This window comes from Suillus plorans (genome assembly GCF_016647745.1).
Source record: "Suillus plorans strain S12 chromosome Unknown HD556scaffold_16, whole genome shotgun sequence".
NCBI classification, from domain to species: Eukaryota; Fungi; Basidiomycota; class Agaricomycetes; order Boletales; family Suillaceae; genus Suillus; species Suillus plorans.
The window spans coordinates 616402-633668 of record NW_024537400.1 but is presented as its reverse complement, the minus strand read 5'-3'; the positions used below and the strand labels follow the sequence as shown (position 1 = coordinate 633668).

General features: G+C 48.0%; 7 protein-coding genes across 7 annotated transcripts; 2 read left to right on the top strand and 5 right to left on the bottom strand.

Annotated features, from left to right (window-relative positions):
- Nucleotides 1-60: 60 nt before the first annotated feature.
- On the bottom strand, nt 61-714 carry HD556DRAFT_1219269 (cytochrome P450; the record flags this gene model as incomplete). Its single annotated transcript, XM_041296762.1, has 5 exons — nt 61-112; nt 169-227; nt 319-392; nt 446-548; nt 595-714. Coding segments are annotated over 5 exons (408 nt in total), but the record flags the coding sequence as incomplete, so codon positions are not given.
- Nucleotides 715-1131: 417 nt separating this feature from the next.
- HD556DRAFT_1441045 (uncharacterized protein) lies at nt 1132-2133 on the bottom strand (the record flags this gene model as incomplete). The annotated part of the gene is made up of 2 exons (XM_041306222.1): nt 1132-1634; nt 1857-2133. The coding sequence occupies 2 exons, from the start codon at nt 2131-2133 to the stop codon at nt 1132-1134; spliced, it is 780 nt and encodes a 259-aa protein (XP_041162599.1).
- A 716-nt stretch (nt 2134-2849) lies between these two features.
- Nucleotides 2850-3940, top strand: HD556DRAFT_1306616 (uncharacterized protein; the record flags this gene model as incomplete). Its single annotated transcript, XM_041299942.1, has 5 exons — nt 2850-2938; nt 3109-3339; nt 3396-3519; nt 3685-3848; nt 3898-3940. The coding sequence occupies 5 exons, from the start codon at nt 2850-2852 to the stop codon at nt 3938-3940; spliced, it is 651 nt and encodes a 216-aa protein (XP_041162598.1).
- A 1750-nt stretch (nt 3941-5690) lies between these two features.
- On the top strand, nt 5691-6067 carry HD556DRAFT_1306615 (uncharacterized protein; the record flags this gene model as incomplete). Its single annotated transcript, XM_041299941.1, has 2 exons — nt 5691-5993; nt 6050-6067. 2 exons carry the CDS (start codon nt 5691-5693, stop codon nt 6065-6067), a joined length of 321 nt encoding a protein of 106 aa, XP_041162597.1.
- A 2878-nt stretch (nt 6068-8945) lies between these two features.
- Nucleotides 8946-9530, bottom strand: HD556DRAFT_1441043 (uncharacterized protein; the record flags this gene model as incomplete). Its single annotated transcript, XM_041306221.1, has 1 exon — nt 8946-9530. One exon carries the CDS (start codon nt 9528-9530, stop codon nt 8946-8948), a length of 585 nt encoding a protein of 194 aa, XP_041162596.1.
- A 3942-nt stretch (nt 9531-13472) lies between these two features.
- On the bottom strand, nt 13473-13765 carry HD556DRAFT_1441042 (uncharacterized protein; the record flags this gene model as incomplete). The annotated part of the gene is made up of 2 exons (XM_041306220.1): nt 13473-13556; nt 13616-13765. The coding sequence occupies 2 exons, from the start codon at nt 13763-13765 to the stop codon at nt 13473-13475; spliced, it is 234 nt and encodes a 77-aa protein (XP_041162595.1).
- A 1004-nt stretch (nt 13766-14769) lies between these two features.
- HD556DRAFT_1356996 (uncharacterized protein) lies at nt 14770-15275 on the bottom strand (the record flags this gene model as incomplete). The annotated part of the gene is made up of 2 exons (XM_041302507.1): nt 14770-15102; nt 15161-15275. The coding sequence occupies 2 exons, from the start codon at nt 15270-15272 to the stop codon at nt 14843-14845; spliced, it is 372 nt and encodes a 123-aa protein (XP_041162594.1). The 3' UTR covers nt 14770-14842.
- Between the last annotated feature and the right edge of the window lie 1992 nt (nt 15276-17267).

Sequence of the window (17267 nt, the reverse complement as noted above, 5' to 3'; positions counted from 1 at the left end):
GAATGGTCGACGAACCACTCGCCAACCTTGGATCCAATTGTAGGTTGGGCACCTTGAATGAGGATTAAACTTGTGTGGTTCTGGGAAGACCTTGGGATCATTTGTGATAGCCCTGAAGCACGAGTGTCAGACCCAAATGTGAGAGGACAAAAACGAATGCCTACTGACCAATGGTTGCCAATAACAGTCGCACCTGCAGGAATGAGGTAGTTATTCCAAATTATGTCCTTAGTCGCGCGATGCGCAAAGCCTGTATTGCAAGGTGGTTGTTCATTATCGCGTCATCCAGCTCAAATAAAACACACCTCCAAGAGTGACAGGTCTCCACCTGAAACTCTCAAGCATGAACACGGTAACTTGCGGCAGCATTTCCTGATCAGCAAATGTCGGTACTAATCAGGAGCTTTTTCAGTAAGTAGATTAACATAGCATAGGCGCTGCCTACACTGTGTATGCCCCACAACGTCATCAAGTTCCTCTTGTACACGAGCCTGTGCATCTGTGTAAATGGTAGCGGCCATCATCATGATTGTGATTGCGGATGCAGTCTACAACAGTTATCAACTTATGACACGATGCAATATAAGAAATTACCGTATCAGAACCGGCGGCAAACATTCCTCCCGCAATGTATCCCAGTTGCTTGTCTTCGAGCTGGTACTGTTTCTGGTGTTCTAAAATGAACCTCGCAAATGATGGCCTCGCAGTCCCCTCACGCTTCACGGTGATGAGTGAGGAAATGTGTCATCGCAGTAAAACCACGAACCATTTGTCTTCGCACAGTGTCCAACGGGCCAGGCGGACGATGATCTTGTGTTCCATTTGAGATTAATGGATCTAGGCTTTCGGTCACGACTCACCATTTCGTGCGTATGTAGTTGAAGTTGAGAGGAATCGCGTCATAGTAAGAGTCAGTAATGAGAACATGCCAAAGGGGCGTGACCACTGACATGACAAGGTGTCATATACTCTATGTACCAAAGCCGCGGCTTGGGCCGCCGGCTTAGGCTTGTCTAAATCCAAGCCCAGGCCTAAGCCCTACTCAGGCTGTGACTTAGGCCTGGGCTGGGCCCGGCCTATTTGGGCCTGGCTTGGGCCGGCCCAGGGCTTCAAGCCGGGCCTGGCACATCACTATTTACGAGGCAACGATGGAAAGTCACTCGGGGCGGATCGCTTATTGGGTGAAACAGGCGGAGCAGTATGCAAAGAAATAGATGACATTTTATTGTTGGCCAGTGTAAGCGCTGCCACATCAAGCCCAGCGAGATTATGCTCGTGATTAGTGTGTGCTAACTCCTGCTGCTGCACATCGTAATGCATGGCTACTGACCAGCCATGGGTGCAGCCAATATCAAGAACTACAAGGTGGTGCGATGTAAGAGCTGAAGCCCGCTCGTCACCCCAGTGAAAAGCTGTCCTCTCCTCAGCAGCTTTCGCCGCTGCTATCCAGTCAACGGTTAAGATTAAAAGCTCATTTGAGCGGTCGAGACCTTTGGCCATAAGCCCCTCCTGCGTGAATACAAAGGACGAATCATCTCCACGAAGGAAGGCTTTGGAGCGCGCCGCATGAGTCAGGGCCGTATACGGTACATAGCGATATTGCTTGAATGCATCCTCCACCTTTGTGGGTATAGCTGTAATGGAACGATTTGAGTTCCATTGCCACGGTACGGTTGAGAAAAGATGGTAGCAGTACGACACAAAAACTCCAGTAGACCACACTCAGGCCTTGGGAATAAACAGTTCGGTGTGGTGCTACCAGTGACCAACCATAATGAATGGCGCAAACAAGCGCGGCGTGCGCAATATGCTCGAAGACAAACCCAAAAAAATGGCTGCGATAACGAAAGACTCACGTAGACTTAAGGCGCTAACTTTATGGCCTGCACGTAGCAGAGGCAAAGTGGGTCGTTTAGACTCATCCTTTGCGTTGGTCAGGCTTGCTCGAACTTGGTCGATAGCTGCAGGGTCAGCCACCAAGGCTTGAATGGGTGGAGGAGCTCTGGCCAGTGTATGGTTGCCGTGAGCATCCCCACGTTCAAGCTCGGCGATGCGTGCCCTCAGAGCAGCAATTTTGTCTGCCTGATTAGGAATTATTTGAGCCTGAGCGGGGGCTGGCTGAGGTGCTCTCATCACAAAAATTGCTTAACTAAGATGTTACCTGATTTAGACTGTTGTGTGCCACAGCGCTTGACAAGTCACTGTCAGGTCATGTCGCCGACATTCCAACCTGATATAGATACCTCACAATGACGTGTGTCTGCGATGCCTTTGTATCTACATGATATATGCAATACATTGTCGACGAGATCTACATACGCTCGATTTTCTCTAAGTCCTTTGTTTGGTACCCTTTGTCCCTTCACCACTTTTGCGCAAAGTGTTGGGGTTGTGCTCACCCCCAATAAGTTGAACTCGAGCAGCTCTTCAACCAGTACTTACCCACTGCTCTTCCCACCGCCATGGCCACCCTTGAGGCTATTGGTCATAGTTTATGACCTGAATTTCCATTCAAGGTAACACTTAGTAGCTCTGTCCACCCCTTCTCATACAGTGTACTTACTATCTCTCCACAGTGTATCCGCATTTAATACCTAAAGGTTCGCCATAGGTCGTGAGGGAGTTGAAAGGGACCAATGCTGGTGACATCGAGACTCAAGGTATGTTTTAACTTTTTATCATTTTTCTATATTCTTACTGCAAAGCATCTTGCACTCCTGTAGTTACCATGTCTTGTGCCTGCTCATTCTCTCGTAAACTGATCGATGTCTACAGATCCATACTTCTGGTCTTCCGCGCCCGTTCTCTAACTCTTTCGCTTGTGCTTGCTCTCTTGTGCCCGTTTTCTCATGCTTGCTCTCTCATACCTGTTCTCTCATGCCCATTCTCTCATGCTGCGCCCCATCTCTCATGCCCTCCTACTTCTCGATGTCGCTTGGTATTGAGAGCATCAACCGCGGCACCACAATGAGTGCCCACCACGTCACCTGTATCTTTGCATACTCCTAACCACCACCATTCACCACTTCCACTATGGCGCAAACACTTGCGGGTGGGGCTTTGGACCGTATTTTCTTGCGTGGACGGCTCATTCTCTCTCACTTCCAGGTGCACATGTTTTTTCTTTCTCGTCTACTACGACGACTCAGATCCTGGTCAAGTTGCCGAGGAGTTCCTGGCGGCAGCATGTGCTATGGCACGTTGTGTCAATCTGTTTTGCAATGTAGAGAAACTCTTAAGGGTGGGTTTCCTCCTGCAGCAAGAGCGGGCCACAGAGAACGGAGAACTTGAAGAGCCTGAGGCTGAGCATGAGTCCTGCAAGAAAAGGCTTGCGAGTCTGTAAGTCCCATCTTTTTAGTTTCTTCTATGCTACACTCAAATTTGCTGTTTTTTAGTTCGCTCAATACCCTCAATCGGTACAAGTGCAACTATCAGCAGTTGCTTCATTTAGCTCTGGGACTCCGATTACTTATTGCTGATAGCGGAAAGTCTAAGGAGCTCACTCAGATCACACGAAACGTGAGTATATGCTAGTTATGTGCGCAACTCCATTTCCAAATTGGACTTTGCCTTGTTGCATTCATATTCTCGCACTGGAACATTCGGTGTTGTGCTCTCGTTACATTGTTTTTGCTTTAAATACCCTTATCATTTGTTCACCGTTTCACTGATGGTGCGATTCAGATGTTCAAATGCGAGAGAGTTGAAAGACCATGTTCCTGGGATCAAACACTGACTCGGAATCCGGATATGTTGCAAGTTGTTGACAGCTCACCGTTCAACGTTCACCAAAGACCCTGGCTGATTCCCATTGCACCGGACCCTACACTCTACTTCAGCGATGTTGGGTATGTTATTTATTTTTTCATGTCCTCTTGACATCACCTCACGGCAAAGTTCACTCTCCGGTCCTGCGTCGCTACCTCAAGTCGGACTATGAAGAGACCACAATTTTACGAGGTCAAGTGGACACCCTGCGATCAAGTCTACCATCTGTTACAATAACATGTAACCGAGAACCCCTCCTACGGAGGTCATCATGACCTTAGCCCCTATCCCACCATATGCACCGTCCTGGAAGACTTACCGACTCAACGGAGACTCGTAGAGACACCTAGAACGGCCTGGATGCCGTTAGATGACCTAGACCAGCCTAGGCATATCAGGAACGGACCTAGATGGTCCTCGACCCGGATCATGGAGAAGCTCTGCTTCATGGTCAGAAGAGAAGCCGCATGCCGCAGCATGCGCAGTTAAACTACAAGGCATGTTTAGCCTTGAGGACTGATAGAAGAGGCGTGCAACGCCTCATGTATAGATAATCGCCCGCATGGCATCAGATAAGATACCCTTGTATAGACACACTCATACCTACCTACTGAACGTAGTATTGGTCTGTGCACACGGACGACAGTATATAGAGCAGACAGAATCATGTATATTCCCTACTTGATTCTACTAGGTTTTATCCAGAACTTCCTCTGAAAGACAGTCCCAGTCCTTCAGTCTAAGCCGCACCTTAAGGAAAGCCGACGCTACCTTAAGTGGAACCCCCGAACCTCTCATTCGAGAGAAGATCCCCGTCTCTCCAATAGCGAGCCCGCTATCAGATTAGGCAATCCGCCTAGGGAGAGCTCGAACTATCCTAGTCCGTAACACCATCCCCTGTTACTCATCTGAAAACTTTCGGCTCCCTGGGATTGCGTTACTTCAAGGTACGAGCAATTGCTCCTTCAAGAAACTGAGGAGCCTGTCTTCATTACTAATGTCTGTTCACTTACATAGCGCTGACGTGGCCGTTGATTATTATCTTGCCTCCACGGCCAAACCTGCGTGTGCTGCTCGATGCTCCAAATATCGATGTACGTTGTTGGTGTCCTCGTTGTTCAATTTTTAACTCATTCACTGTACCGCTGCCACAACACTCCGGCTTCCTTGTTCGCCTGGCCAAACTGAACGAAGTCTACTATAAAAATCATCAAAATACTTATATCATCTGTAGATATCCTGCTAGCACAGCAGGTTCCTTACATTGTAGTGCCTTACAATACTTTGTACTCTCATGATGACAATCAATATCTGACTTGAACTGAATATCTCTGTATGATTTACAATGTCTGAATAATCTAATTGAGATAATAATCTATTTGCCTGGAACACGTCGTACACGCTCCGTCCATTGGACATTTCAGGTTCCAAGTCTGCTCAGACATACTAGACCCTAACCCTGACATTGTTGACAGTGTTGACACTGCAGATATACCTATGTATTGTAGTGTCTAGGCTGAGCAATTTTTGTGATGCTTGGCTGCTCTCTAGGTGGTTGCACGACTGTAGACGCTGGATTAGTGGCCGTTGTACGAGGGGCGCCTGCGGGTTGTGGCTGATTCTGATGGCCTGTGGCCTGTCGATAGGGAACTGCGCGGGTACGGGTAACCCGCACGGGTCACGGGTAGGGGTACCGCTGGGGTACGGGTATGGGTCTGAGGTCATGATACCCCTACCCCTACCCATACCCGCGCTGCGGGTATCAGTCACAATGGGCGCCGAACGGATGCCAAACAGGTGCTAGTAAAATTCAACTACGTAAATACGAAACTATACAGCTGCCAACTGTCAAACTCTAAAGACAAATATAAAATTGTACCACGCCGCCCGCGAACCTTCGTCACCCACTAGTGCTGCCCATCATGCAGCTCAGCTTTGCAGCCACAGCGAAACGCGTCATCAAAATGACCGGAAAGGCGAGAGCCGCTCTAGAAGAAAAGAGTTTAAAAATGTCATCAAAGAAGCGGAAAAACGATGGTGGTGGAGATAGCGCGAACACACACCTTAAGAAGGCACAAAATAACCTGCAGGCTGGTAATACTCCCACCGGCAGTGTAGGGTCTGCAGACGAAGATGAGCTGGTCGAAAAAAATAGCTCTGTCACAGCTTCACGGACAGTGTCCATGTCTCCATGTCCAGACTCAGTCTCGAGTCGGCGTGCCCTGGTGCGCACCGAGGAAGAAGAGAATGCAATGAATGAAGACAAAACTGAGACCGGTAGCACTGTATCACAGGCTGAGGTGGAAGCCGACGAGACTGCGGAAGATGAGCTTGGTATGTGCAGAAGCCTTGATGTGAACATTTCATTAATTGAGTACCAAACAGCACGCTTAATGAAGGACTGGAACTCACCAGTCTACGCGTTCTTCAATCCGACACCACAGATTACCGAACTTGATGGGCGCCGTGCCCATAACTTCAAGTGCCAAGCTAGGAATTGCAAGACCAAAGTGCGACGATACCTTGACAAAGGTGATGCACGCTCCACCGGTAACATGCGGAAGCATGTGCGTTCGTGCTGGGGCGATGAAGTATTGAAAGCTGCGGATGAGGCCAAGGATGCCAACGAGGTGCGCAAAAATATAGTTGGTAGTTTCCTGCGAAACGGATCGATCACTGCGTCATTCAAGCGTAAGGGTAAAGGGAAAGTTACATACTCGCACCGTCAACATACACGTGCAGAAACACGGTACGAACAAAGTCTTATCTGAGTCTTGGACTGAAACATCTGCCTTCAGGGCCGAAATAGTGAGCTGGGTGTCCGAGAGCCTGCGTCCATTCGATATCGTCAAGGACCGTGCATTTCAGTCGCTGATGAAGACAGGGAGACCGGAATATTACATACCTTCTGCCTCCACTGTTTCGCGTGACGTGCGACAAGTATTTGTGCGAACTCGACAGCGTGTTGCTACAATGTTACAGGTAAGTATTTATCATTAATAAAAAAAACGAATATTCAAAACACACCAGGAATATGACGGTAAAATAAACTTTACTACTGATGGTTGGTCATCGCCCAACCATCGTGCGTTGGTCGCATTTTCAGTGCACTTCGAGCATGAGGGGGAACCACTAAGCATCCCATTAGACGTTGTTGAAGTGGGGAAGGTAAAAAAAACTCACCTATATAGATATATACGAGCTGAGAGCTTCATAGTCGCATACCGGCGAGGAGCTCGCGGAGGCGTTTGCAAAAGTGCTAGAAGAATTCGGTATATCAGAAAAGGTATTGATCCGAAAAAAAATTGAACAAACTTACATGCAACTAAAACCGCATTGCACAGATCCTGAGCGTCACTTGCGATAATGCGTCCAACAATGATGCCATGATTCGTGAACTGAGCGGTAAGGTACTGGAATTCGGCGGACCAACCACTCACACTAGGTGTTTCCTGCACACTGTGAACCTGGTGGCCAAATCGTTGATCCGGGAATTCGATGTGAAGAAAGGAGAGGCCGACCAAGCATTGGCGCATAGTACTGACATAGAGCTGGAAGAACTTAGCGCAGATATGGAAGAGGACACAGGGACGACGTACAAGGTAGATAATGATGACGGCTTTGTTGACAAGGTCGAGTTGTTGGACAAGAAAGAGCGGGCCACACTAAACAAAGAGATAAGACCAGTCAAATTAGCACTTGTCAAAGTAAGTGCGTGCAACAAAAGAGGACTCACTATTGAACACAATTGCTCCAGGTGCGCAAGCTTGCATACAAGACCATACATTCGACTACTATCATCCTTCCCGCATGGCATGCCATCCTCAAGGACTTGTCGGAACCCCAAACCCTCATGCCACGCGATGTGGCCACACGGTGGAATTCGACGTTTGATATGTTGGATTACGCACTTAAACATCGTGAGGCCGTAGATACCGTTACGCAACGGCGAGACCTCGGTTTACGGAAGTATGAGTTGGAGGATAATGAGTGGGAAATACTACAGCAATTGTGTGATATACTAAAGGTTTGCACTCTTTGTTTGACGCTTTGGCGCATATGCTTATGTTATATTGTTTGCTCTTGTTAGATTCTAAAGGACGCCATGCTTTACTTCTCGCGTGCAACACCTAACCTTGCGACGGTGATACCAGCAATGGATCACGTCGACAAGATGCTCACGTCCTATTCGCGCAACAAGAAATATCTGCCTTCAATTCGTTCGGCAGTCCAGCTCGCAAAAAAGACACTCAACCGGTACTATCAGCTCACAGACAGGTCTCACACATATCGGATCTCCATGGGTAAGTTCTATTCAATCTAGGTTTTTTCTAGTTTCTACTGACGGTTAATATTATTATACTAGTGTTACATCCCCAACACAAGCTATTATACTTCAAGGCAGCAGACTGGGAAGACAACTGGATCCAAACTGCGGAGCAACTTGTGCGCGAGGAATTCGAACGTTCATACCTGTCCCTTGATGCCGACTCTGATTTGGGGCGTGAGGCGGATGTCTTGGAGTCAAATGATAATATATTGATGGTATTTTTCTTTTTTGCTTTTTACTTAGCGTTTGTACTGACTCAATCTTAGAGCGACAACATTTTTGACAACCTCCCCGCACTTGCAGTCCCCAAACCTACTAACTCAGGCTCCGAACTCGACCGTTACCTTAGTACGGACGTGGAACATGTCACCAACCCTATCGCTTGGTGGCAAGAACGTCGCAAATCATTCCCCCACCTGTCGCGCATGGCCATTGATTATCTAACTATCCCTGGTATGTGGCATTATTATGTTTAATGCCTTGTAAGCTTACATTGCCTATAGCTACTTCTGTAGACGTTGAACGTCTCTTCAGTCGTGGGCATCTTGTCCTGTCACATGTCAGAAATCGTTTATCGGCGCAGTCGACACGTGCGCTGCTTTGTGTCGGCTTATGGAACGAGTTAGGCCTGGTCAAATCTGAGGATATCATTCACGCATCTAAGCTCCCAGATGTCGTTGGTGAAGAGGAAGCAATGAATGAGGGTTAGGGATCCGCACGGGTATACCCTGGGGTGTCGGGGACCTGACCCGCACCCGCACCCGGCAAAAACCCGTACCCGCTCTGACGGGTACGGGTTTTCGGCGGGTACAACAAGCTCAGACCCGTACCCACACCCGTGCAGGGTTTACCCGCGGGTACCATAGGTATCACCACCAGTGCTTAGCACATATGTCCAGCACACGTCAGCGAATGCTGACGTGACTCGAACATATGTGGATGGCACAAGAAGGAGGAGTGGAGGCACGGTCGAGGATGGTGGTGTCGGCATCGTGGATGGTGGCGTTGGCGTCGTGGATGGTGGCGTTGGCGTGAAAGCTGGTGGTGGTGCGAGTGCTGGGCGCACAAAGATAGGCGCTGGCGATGTGACGCGTATGACGTCGTCGTTGTTGCTGGGGGTAGAGTCTTCAATGTGAGTACTCACTTTCAGCGTGCCCAAAGTCTCGTCTCCTCGAGTTCCTCTTTCCTCCTTCATCTCTATACCATCCCTTCTCCCTTCCTCGATTCTCTTGTCCTTTCGTCTTCGCGTGTCGTCCGCGTGTGTTTGCATCGCGTCAACACTTGTTGACGCGTTTCGGGCGCGCGCGCTGTGAACGTGGAGTTGGTGGACTTGGGAAGGTGCGTTAGGTGCCGGTGTTGGTGGTGGTGCCGGTTGTAGCGTGCACGCGGGAAGTATGGTGTCCGCTATTACTGATGCAGGAGGTGCTACCATTTATGGAAGGCACGGGTATAGCTGGGGTACGGGTAAGAGCGCGGGTCTTAGAATCCCGACCCGTACCCGTACCCCAGTAGTACCCGTACCCGTGACCCGCGTGGGTTACCCGTACCCGTGCAGATCCCTAATGAGGGTTGGGACAGAGTCCAAGTAGATTAGTATTACATTTGTTGTTACAATTCATTACAATGCTCTTCGTAGTGACCCGCGGGTATACCCCTCGCGGGTAATACCCCGGGTCCGTTTGGCTGATACCCACAAGCAAACCCGTACCCGCACCATGGGTATGGGTATATCTCCGGGTACGGGTACGGGTCCGACTGCGCACACCCACAGGTTTACCCGTGCAGTTCCCTACCTGTCGAGATGATCCAGCTTGGGTGGATTGCTCGGCGGCAGCGTTAGACCCGCTGCCTTGGGTTGGCGGCGGTGTGATAGGATTGGCTGTAGTCCTATTTCCTAATTCGAGACCGAGGTGCTCATGCATGATGATGCTAAAATCTGAAGAAGGATTGGTATATGTGCGAGTGAGGATGTACGAACGGTACGACGAACTCGACGTTGGTGAATGAGGAAAAGAACGACTACAGCAGGCAAATAACGCTACCGCTCAGCTGGACGTTTGGTGCCAGGTTATTCCGGCAAGCTACATCACCCGGCACCTGCGCTATGCTCGTGACACTCATAATATTGTCCGTTGCATTCTGCTATCCCTTCTGCCATGCTCTCGCAAACCCTCACTGGTGTTCCCACTTTGTTGCACGTCTTTTCAGCAGTTTATATTGTTTCTACTAGTATGATACTTCGAGTATGAGCGCTGAAGGTGGGTCAGGAGTGTGCTGCCTGAGGTGGTGTAACCGGTGCACAGATGCAGTCATGTGATTGAATTCTGTGCTCATACTTACATCATTATCGGCACAAATCAACATCTAGCAGCAATCAAAGTCTGATGTGGAAATCTCCGTCTCAGTCTCACATGCAGTGACAGACATAGATACTGTCAAAGCAACAACAGCCGCGAGGACGACAAAACGCATTTTCTGTGCCTAGGCACGGTCGATCATTTTAGATAACTTCAAACATTCATATTTCTCGAGCAGTACGCATTTTTTTTCCAAGAACAACCGTACTGATTAACTCCGAACTAGGTAAATTGCACTCATCAACCATGATAACAAAGCGAAAGTCGAAACATCGAAACATGACTCACTGTCGTGACGTGCCTCTCAGGCTGCCGGCCTAATTTTCAGCAGGCCAAGCGGCTCGCAGACAATTTTGTAATTCTAAGGGGCGCAGGTGAGTCATGCAGTTGAATCCTTGTTACACAGCGACCTGCGCACACAAAAAAGTTCATCGCAGCAGTCGTCTATTTCGCATGGTCGTCCCTTGGTCGCACATGCACTGACAGACATAGATGCTGTCAAAGCAACAACAACCGTGAGGAGGGGGAAACGCATTTTCTGTGCGAGATGATATGAGTTCTTCTGAGGGTGATCTCGAATGACATCTCTGAGGATGACGACCAGCTTTTATATCCTGCATATGCTCATGGGCACGATTCTCATTGATTTGGCAGAACTGTTATCACATGGAACAAATTTCGGCAGAACCTGCGGGGGCGTATTCAATTAAGAACGACCGTTAAATCATAACCTGCCTGCAGGCATCGACAATTCTCTTCTTCGTAACCACAGAACCCTCACTCGAATCACCGGTCTCTCGTCCTAACACCTCACTCTTCGCTTCATCATTTGAACCTGCACTGACCCTGCCAGTGCAACGACAAAGTCAAGAAGTTAGCATCATTCTCGCCGATACTTCCGATATGTACTGGGTCGTTATCTCGCGTCATTTTTCGCTACTGGTTGTTCCCTTATATGTAGCACACCTGGAATTCGCCTACGCCATTCCTACGCCATTCGTAGGCCAGTGACCCTGCAACTACTGCGCAGAGACAATCAGGTATCTTTCGTGAATTGTGCTGCTGCTGATTGTAAAAAACAACTTTTCCCTTCGTCTCCCTCCGCAGCTTCAAGTCGTGTCTTCCTGTGTCTTGGGGTGAGGGTCCTTCTTCCTCCCATCGGCACACACCTGATCTACAGATCCGTCTCTGACGAGCTTAGGTATGGATAAACTTATCCGAGAGCGGCCATTCTCCCAGCATTTCCGATAAGGCTACCTGTAGCCCCCGCTCAACTCAGGGAAAACCTGTCTTTGATCTCTTCTTCCTAAACTTTATTTGTTCATTCCTCCAAGTTCACTTAGCCACACCAGAACCCGAAACGTCTGCGCAGTGCGTTCCATATTCACATGGCCTCCCAATATCAATCGTCAATAGCGATGATTGCTCGTTTTGGGAGCCTCTCGAACTTGAGCATAGTGGACTACGGACAAGATTGGGCAAGAGTTCATTATTTTTAGACAAGTTCAAACATCCACATTGATTGCTCGAGCAGTACGAAAATTTGTCCAAAACCAACTGTACTTATTGGCTCCGCTAGGTATTGCACCATAAACCACGATACCAAAGCGCAAGCATAAACATGACTCACTGTCGCGATGTGCCGCTCGGGTTTCTGGCTCAATTTTAAGACATCGGCTGGCAGGTGTAACCTGAACTCTAAGGTGCACAGATGAGTCATGTGATTGAATGTAGCGACCGGCTCGTACTCACATCATTAGGGGCACAAAGCAACTTCTTGCAGCAATCATAATCTGTTTTGCAAAGCTCGTTCGCATTCTGACATGCAGTGACAGACAGAGATACTGTCAAGGCAACAAAAACCGTGAGGACGAAAAAACGCATCATCTGTGCGAGGTGATATGGAATCTTCTGAGGGAGATATCTCTAAGATGGGGAAACACTAAGACGACGGCCAGCTTTTATATTCTGTGTGTACTTATGGGCATGATTCTGATCGATTTGGCAGAATGGTTATTGCTGTCAGATTCTAGGCAGAACCTGTAAGAGCTTATTCGATTGATTGCGGCCATCGTATCATAGTAACCTGACAGCAGGCATCAACGATTCTCTTCCTCTTTGTCTTTGCCACCACAGAATTCTCGCTCGAATCCTCAGTACTCAGTCTCTCATCCCAATCTCCCACTCATCGCTTCATAGCTCAGTGTCACGACGTGCTGTTCGGACTGCCAGCTCAATTTTAAAGCGACCTGCAGGTCCAAAATCCATCCTAAGGCGCGTAGGTGAGTCATGTAGTTGACTTTGGTTACACAGCGACCTGCTCATACTCACTTGGTTAATTCTACAAACCATGGCATCGCAGTAATCTGCATCTTTTAGTCAATCTTCCCTGTATTCGGCACATGCACTGATAGACATTGATGCTGTCAAAGCAACGACAACGGTGAGGGAGAAACGCTATAAGACAACGGCCAGCTTTCATATCCTGCATATACTTATGAGCATGATTCTGATTGATTTGGCAGAATGATTATTGCCGTCAGATGGCACGAACCTGCAAGAACTTACTTATTCATTTGGTCACTGCCATTATATCAAAAAAAAACCCCAAACTCTTTCTCGTCGCTTCATCGTTTGAACCTGCAGGAGGTCTTTTATAGAAAATTCTGACTTCGTATATCTTTAGTCCATCATTGGGATGAACGTCAAATTGAAGAGATCAACAACGGGACGTAAATATTTGCTTACTACGTGATGCCCACCGTTGCGTTCACGCTTTTCAATAACTTGGTACATCGCCATCATGCTTCAGAGACAAAACTGATCCTACAAACGCCAGGCTACTTTGCTGCAGCGCGCGGTATGGCCCATTCTTTTCCTCGAGGAGGTCTGGAGACATCGTATCTGAGAGAAACTGGTGGTCTACTGATGAGTCTTATTTATGCAACAATTCCTGATCGAACGAAAATTACGCAACTCCATCGATCAGCACGTCGATCAACTCTACGAATCATTAATCACTCGCGGTCAATGCCAATTGGCCATACTGGGCCGATGCTAAAAGCAGAAACACGGCCCACTATGCAGAAAACACCGAGGTACTGCCATGCAAGTGAGCCATGCTATCAGATTCAGGAAAATTACCAATACTCGCGCAAACCCCAATAGCGCAGCCACTGCAGACTTCGTCAGTTTGGCAAATGTTGGGTATGTCGGCGCCAGCCGTGTCAGCCTGAGCGGACATGATAGATACGGATGACGAGGCCAAAGCAGCAACGATAGCGGGGAGAATTGCAGAAGAGAACCGCATTGTTTGCGACTCTCATGATATGGGATCGGGTAATTCTGAAGGAATTAATAGCTAGAAGACAGACGGCTGGCTTTTACGTGCTGAATGTTGTAATTTGAAATCCTTCTTGTGTGGTTGTGCCATCCAAGGTCCATCAGCAATTTGATGCGGAACTACTGTCTACTGGACATTCCAGTTCCCAACCAGTCATCGACTGGGTCCAAAAGTACTTAACATCTCGGAGTCATCTCCACATAGCTCCAAGGGTTCATGTTGACGAACGCGACAGCCCTTTCTGGTCCTAGCACGAAGACCTTGAAAGCGTCAGACTCTTGAATGAATTTTACTTGCGATGCTAGCCCCTTCTCCATACCCAGGGTCATGTTGAGGATGATGTCGTGGGGTACTGCATGCAAGTGGTTGTGTTGGTGTGTGAATAGCCGACAGTCGTACAATATATGCGGCTCTCGCGTTTAACGGGACTCTCCACATGAGCAGCCAGTAGGCTGAGTTTGCACGAATAAAGCATAGTGCTCTGAGCTCTCCGATGAATCTATGTCCTGTGCGGCACTGTGTAAGGCGGCCATAGAATTGTTGACAAATGTGAGTTCTGCACCTATCAAGACATCTCTTTTAGCGAAGCAGGTAAGATGTCACGGACCATGGTTACTTGATATACTAGCAAATTTGCATACCAGTAGCAGCCGAATCCACGCCGAAACAATTCTATGACTGATTATTTTTATCTTCTTCGAGGATATTGAGTTCTTCTTTATCATCTTCCACTTGTAGTACTTAGTCTTCTTCGTTGAACAGTCAGTCGGCTTCAGAAAGACGTATCGTCTGGTCGTCATTAATAGCGTGAGCAGTGCATGCGGGGATTCGAGCAACCCGTCCGGCTTCTTGACAACTTTTTCATAGATACAGTTTGGATGTGAAATGAACACAGTACTATGGTTGTAAAGACTCGGGTATCATGTAGAATTACAAATTGCGGACTTCCCATCTGCGTGTGAAAACTTTGATAAATCATCCTCTTCCTTGGGCTTCAACACATCTGTCATGAATGCGATCAGCAACAAAGTGGTTGTTGCAAGACTAGGCACGCAGTCGACCATTCAGATAGTATTCACAAATATCAATATTCCTCGAACAGTGCGAAATTTTTCCAAAAACAACTGTACTGTACTGTGCTGTACTGATCGGCTCCGAACTAGGTATTACACCATCAACCATGATAAAAAGGCGAGAGCAGAAACACGACTCACTATCGCGACGTGCCGCTCGAGCTGCCGGATTAATTTTAAGCAGGCTAGGATCGCGTCTGGCAGACCAAATTTCCTCCCTAAGGGGCACAGGTGAGTCATGCGGTTGAATCCTTGTTACACAGCAACCTGCTCACATCAGCGCCACAAGTCAAGTTATTGCAGCAATTGCTCGTTTCGCATAATTGTCCTACGGTCGCACATGCACTGACAGACATAGATGCTGTCAAAGCAACAACAAGCGCGAGGAGCGAGAAACGCATTTTCTGTGCGAGGTGATATGGGATCTTTTGAAGGGGATCTCGAATGATATGGGGGAACACTGTAAGACGACGAGCAGCTTTTATATCCTGCATATGTTCATGAGCGCGACTCTCATCGATTTGGCAGAACTATTATCCCGTGGAACAAATTTCGGCAGAACCTGCGGGGGCGTATTCGATTAACAATGACTATTAAATCATAACTTGCCTGCAGGCATCGACAATTCTCTTCTTCGTAACCACAGAACCCTCACTCGAATCACCGGTCTCTCGTCCTAACACCTCACTCTTCGCTTCATCATTTGAACCTGCACTGACCCTGCCAGTGCAACGACAAAGTCAAGAAGTTAGCATCATTCTCGCCGATACTTCCGATATGTACTGGGTCGTTATCTCGCGTCATTTTTCGCTACTGGTTGTTCCCTTATATGTAGCACACCTGGAATTCGCCTACACCTTCGCAGGCCAGTGACCCTGCAACTGCTGCGCAGATAATGAGGTATCTTTTGGAAATTGATGCTCATTCTCATTCTTGGCATGCACTTTGTCGAAGATCCCTGGTACAGTAGTCATGGCCACAGCCATCACAGCTCGCTCTATCTATAGTTTTAGCCAACCACGACGATATCAAGTTATTCCATGGCAAACCCCGATGACCCTACACTTCCTCGGAGACAAGGAACAGCGTTGATGAAATTAGTGACCAACCATCAACCAACGCTGTTCCAAGTTCCTCTTTCTTGTCAATTGTCACTTGTACTCCATTCAACACTCACTCGGTGAAGAGAGACACTACCGCTCTCGAGCTCCCCGGCGCTACCATTTGATGGAAAGTACTGGGCAGGAAGTGATATCAATCAAATACTCTTTATCTTTATTCACTTTCGTCATAACGTGCGCTCCTGTATGACCTTGTGTGGGCTTCGACTATTTGATAGTAGCAGTAACCCGTTTGTCACGTGACGATGTAGCATCTCGCGATTGTTGGCTCCATCAAGAGATAGATCCATGAGCTAGCCTTCAAGCTTCAAGCTTCAAGGCCAACGTTAGACGAACAGATTTGAGCTGTACAGTGCGTTCCAGCTTCGTACGACATCCCAATATTAATCATCAACAGCCATAGAGGCTCGTTTCGACAGCCTCTTGAACTCAAGCTTAGTAGTGGACCGCGGGCAAGACTAAGCACGGATTAAATTCAAACATTCACATTGCTCGAGCAGTACAATTTTTAACTGTACTTATTGGCTACGAACTGGGTATTGTACTATCAACCATGATATCATAGCGAAAGTATAAACATGACTCACTGTCGCGACGTGCCACTTCGGGCTGCCAGCTTAGCGCTTAAGGCTAGTCGGCTCGCAGATGAATTTGTCATTCTAAGGGGCACAGGTGAGTCATGTGGTTGAATCCTTGTTGCACAGCGACCTGCTCACACAAAGCAAATCCTTACAGCATTGGTCTACTTTGCACAATATTCCATCGGTCGCACATGCACTGACAGACATAGATACTGTCAAAGAAACGACAACGGCGAGTAGGGAGAAACGCATTTTATGTGCAAGGTGATATGGGTTCTTCTGAGGGGGATCTCGAATGATATCTCTGAGGATGAGGGAACACTGTAGGACGACGACCAGCTTTTATATCCTGCATATGCTCATGGGCGCGACTCTCATCGATTTGGTATGTTGTCACATGGAACAAATTTCGGCAGAACCTGCGGGAGCGTATTCAATTAAGAACGACCATTAAATCATAACCTGCCTGCAGGCATCGACAATCCTCTTCTTCGTAACCACAAAACCCTCACTCGAATCACCGGTCTAGTCCTAATTCCTCGCTCTTCGCTTCATCGTTTGAACCTGCACTGACCCTGCCAGTGCAACGACAAAGTCAAGAAGTTAGCATCATTCTCGCCGATACTTCCGATATGTACTCGGTCGTTATCTTGCGTCATTTTTCGCTACTGGTTGTTCCCTTATATGTAGCACA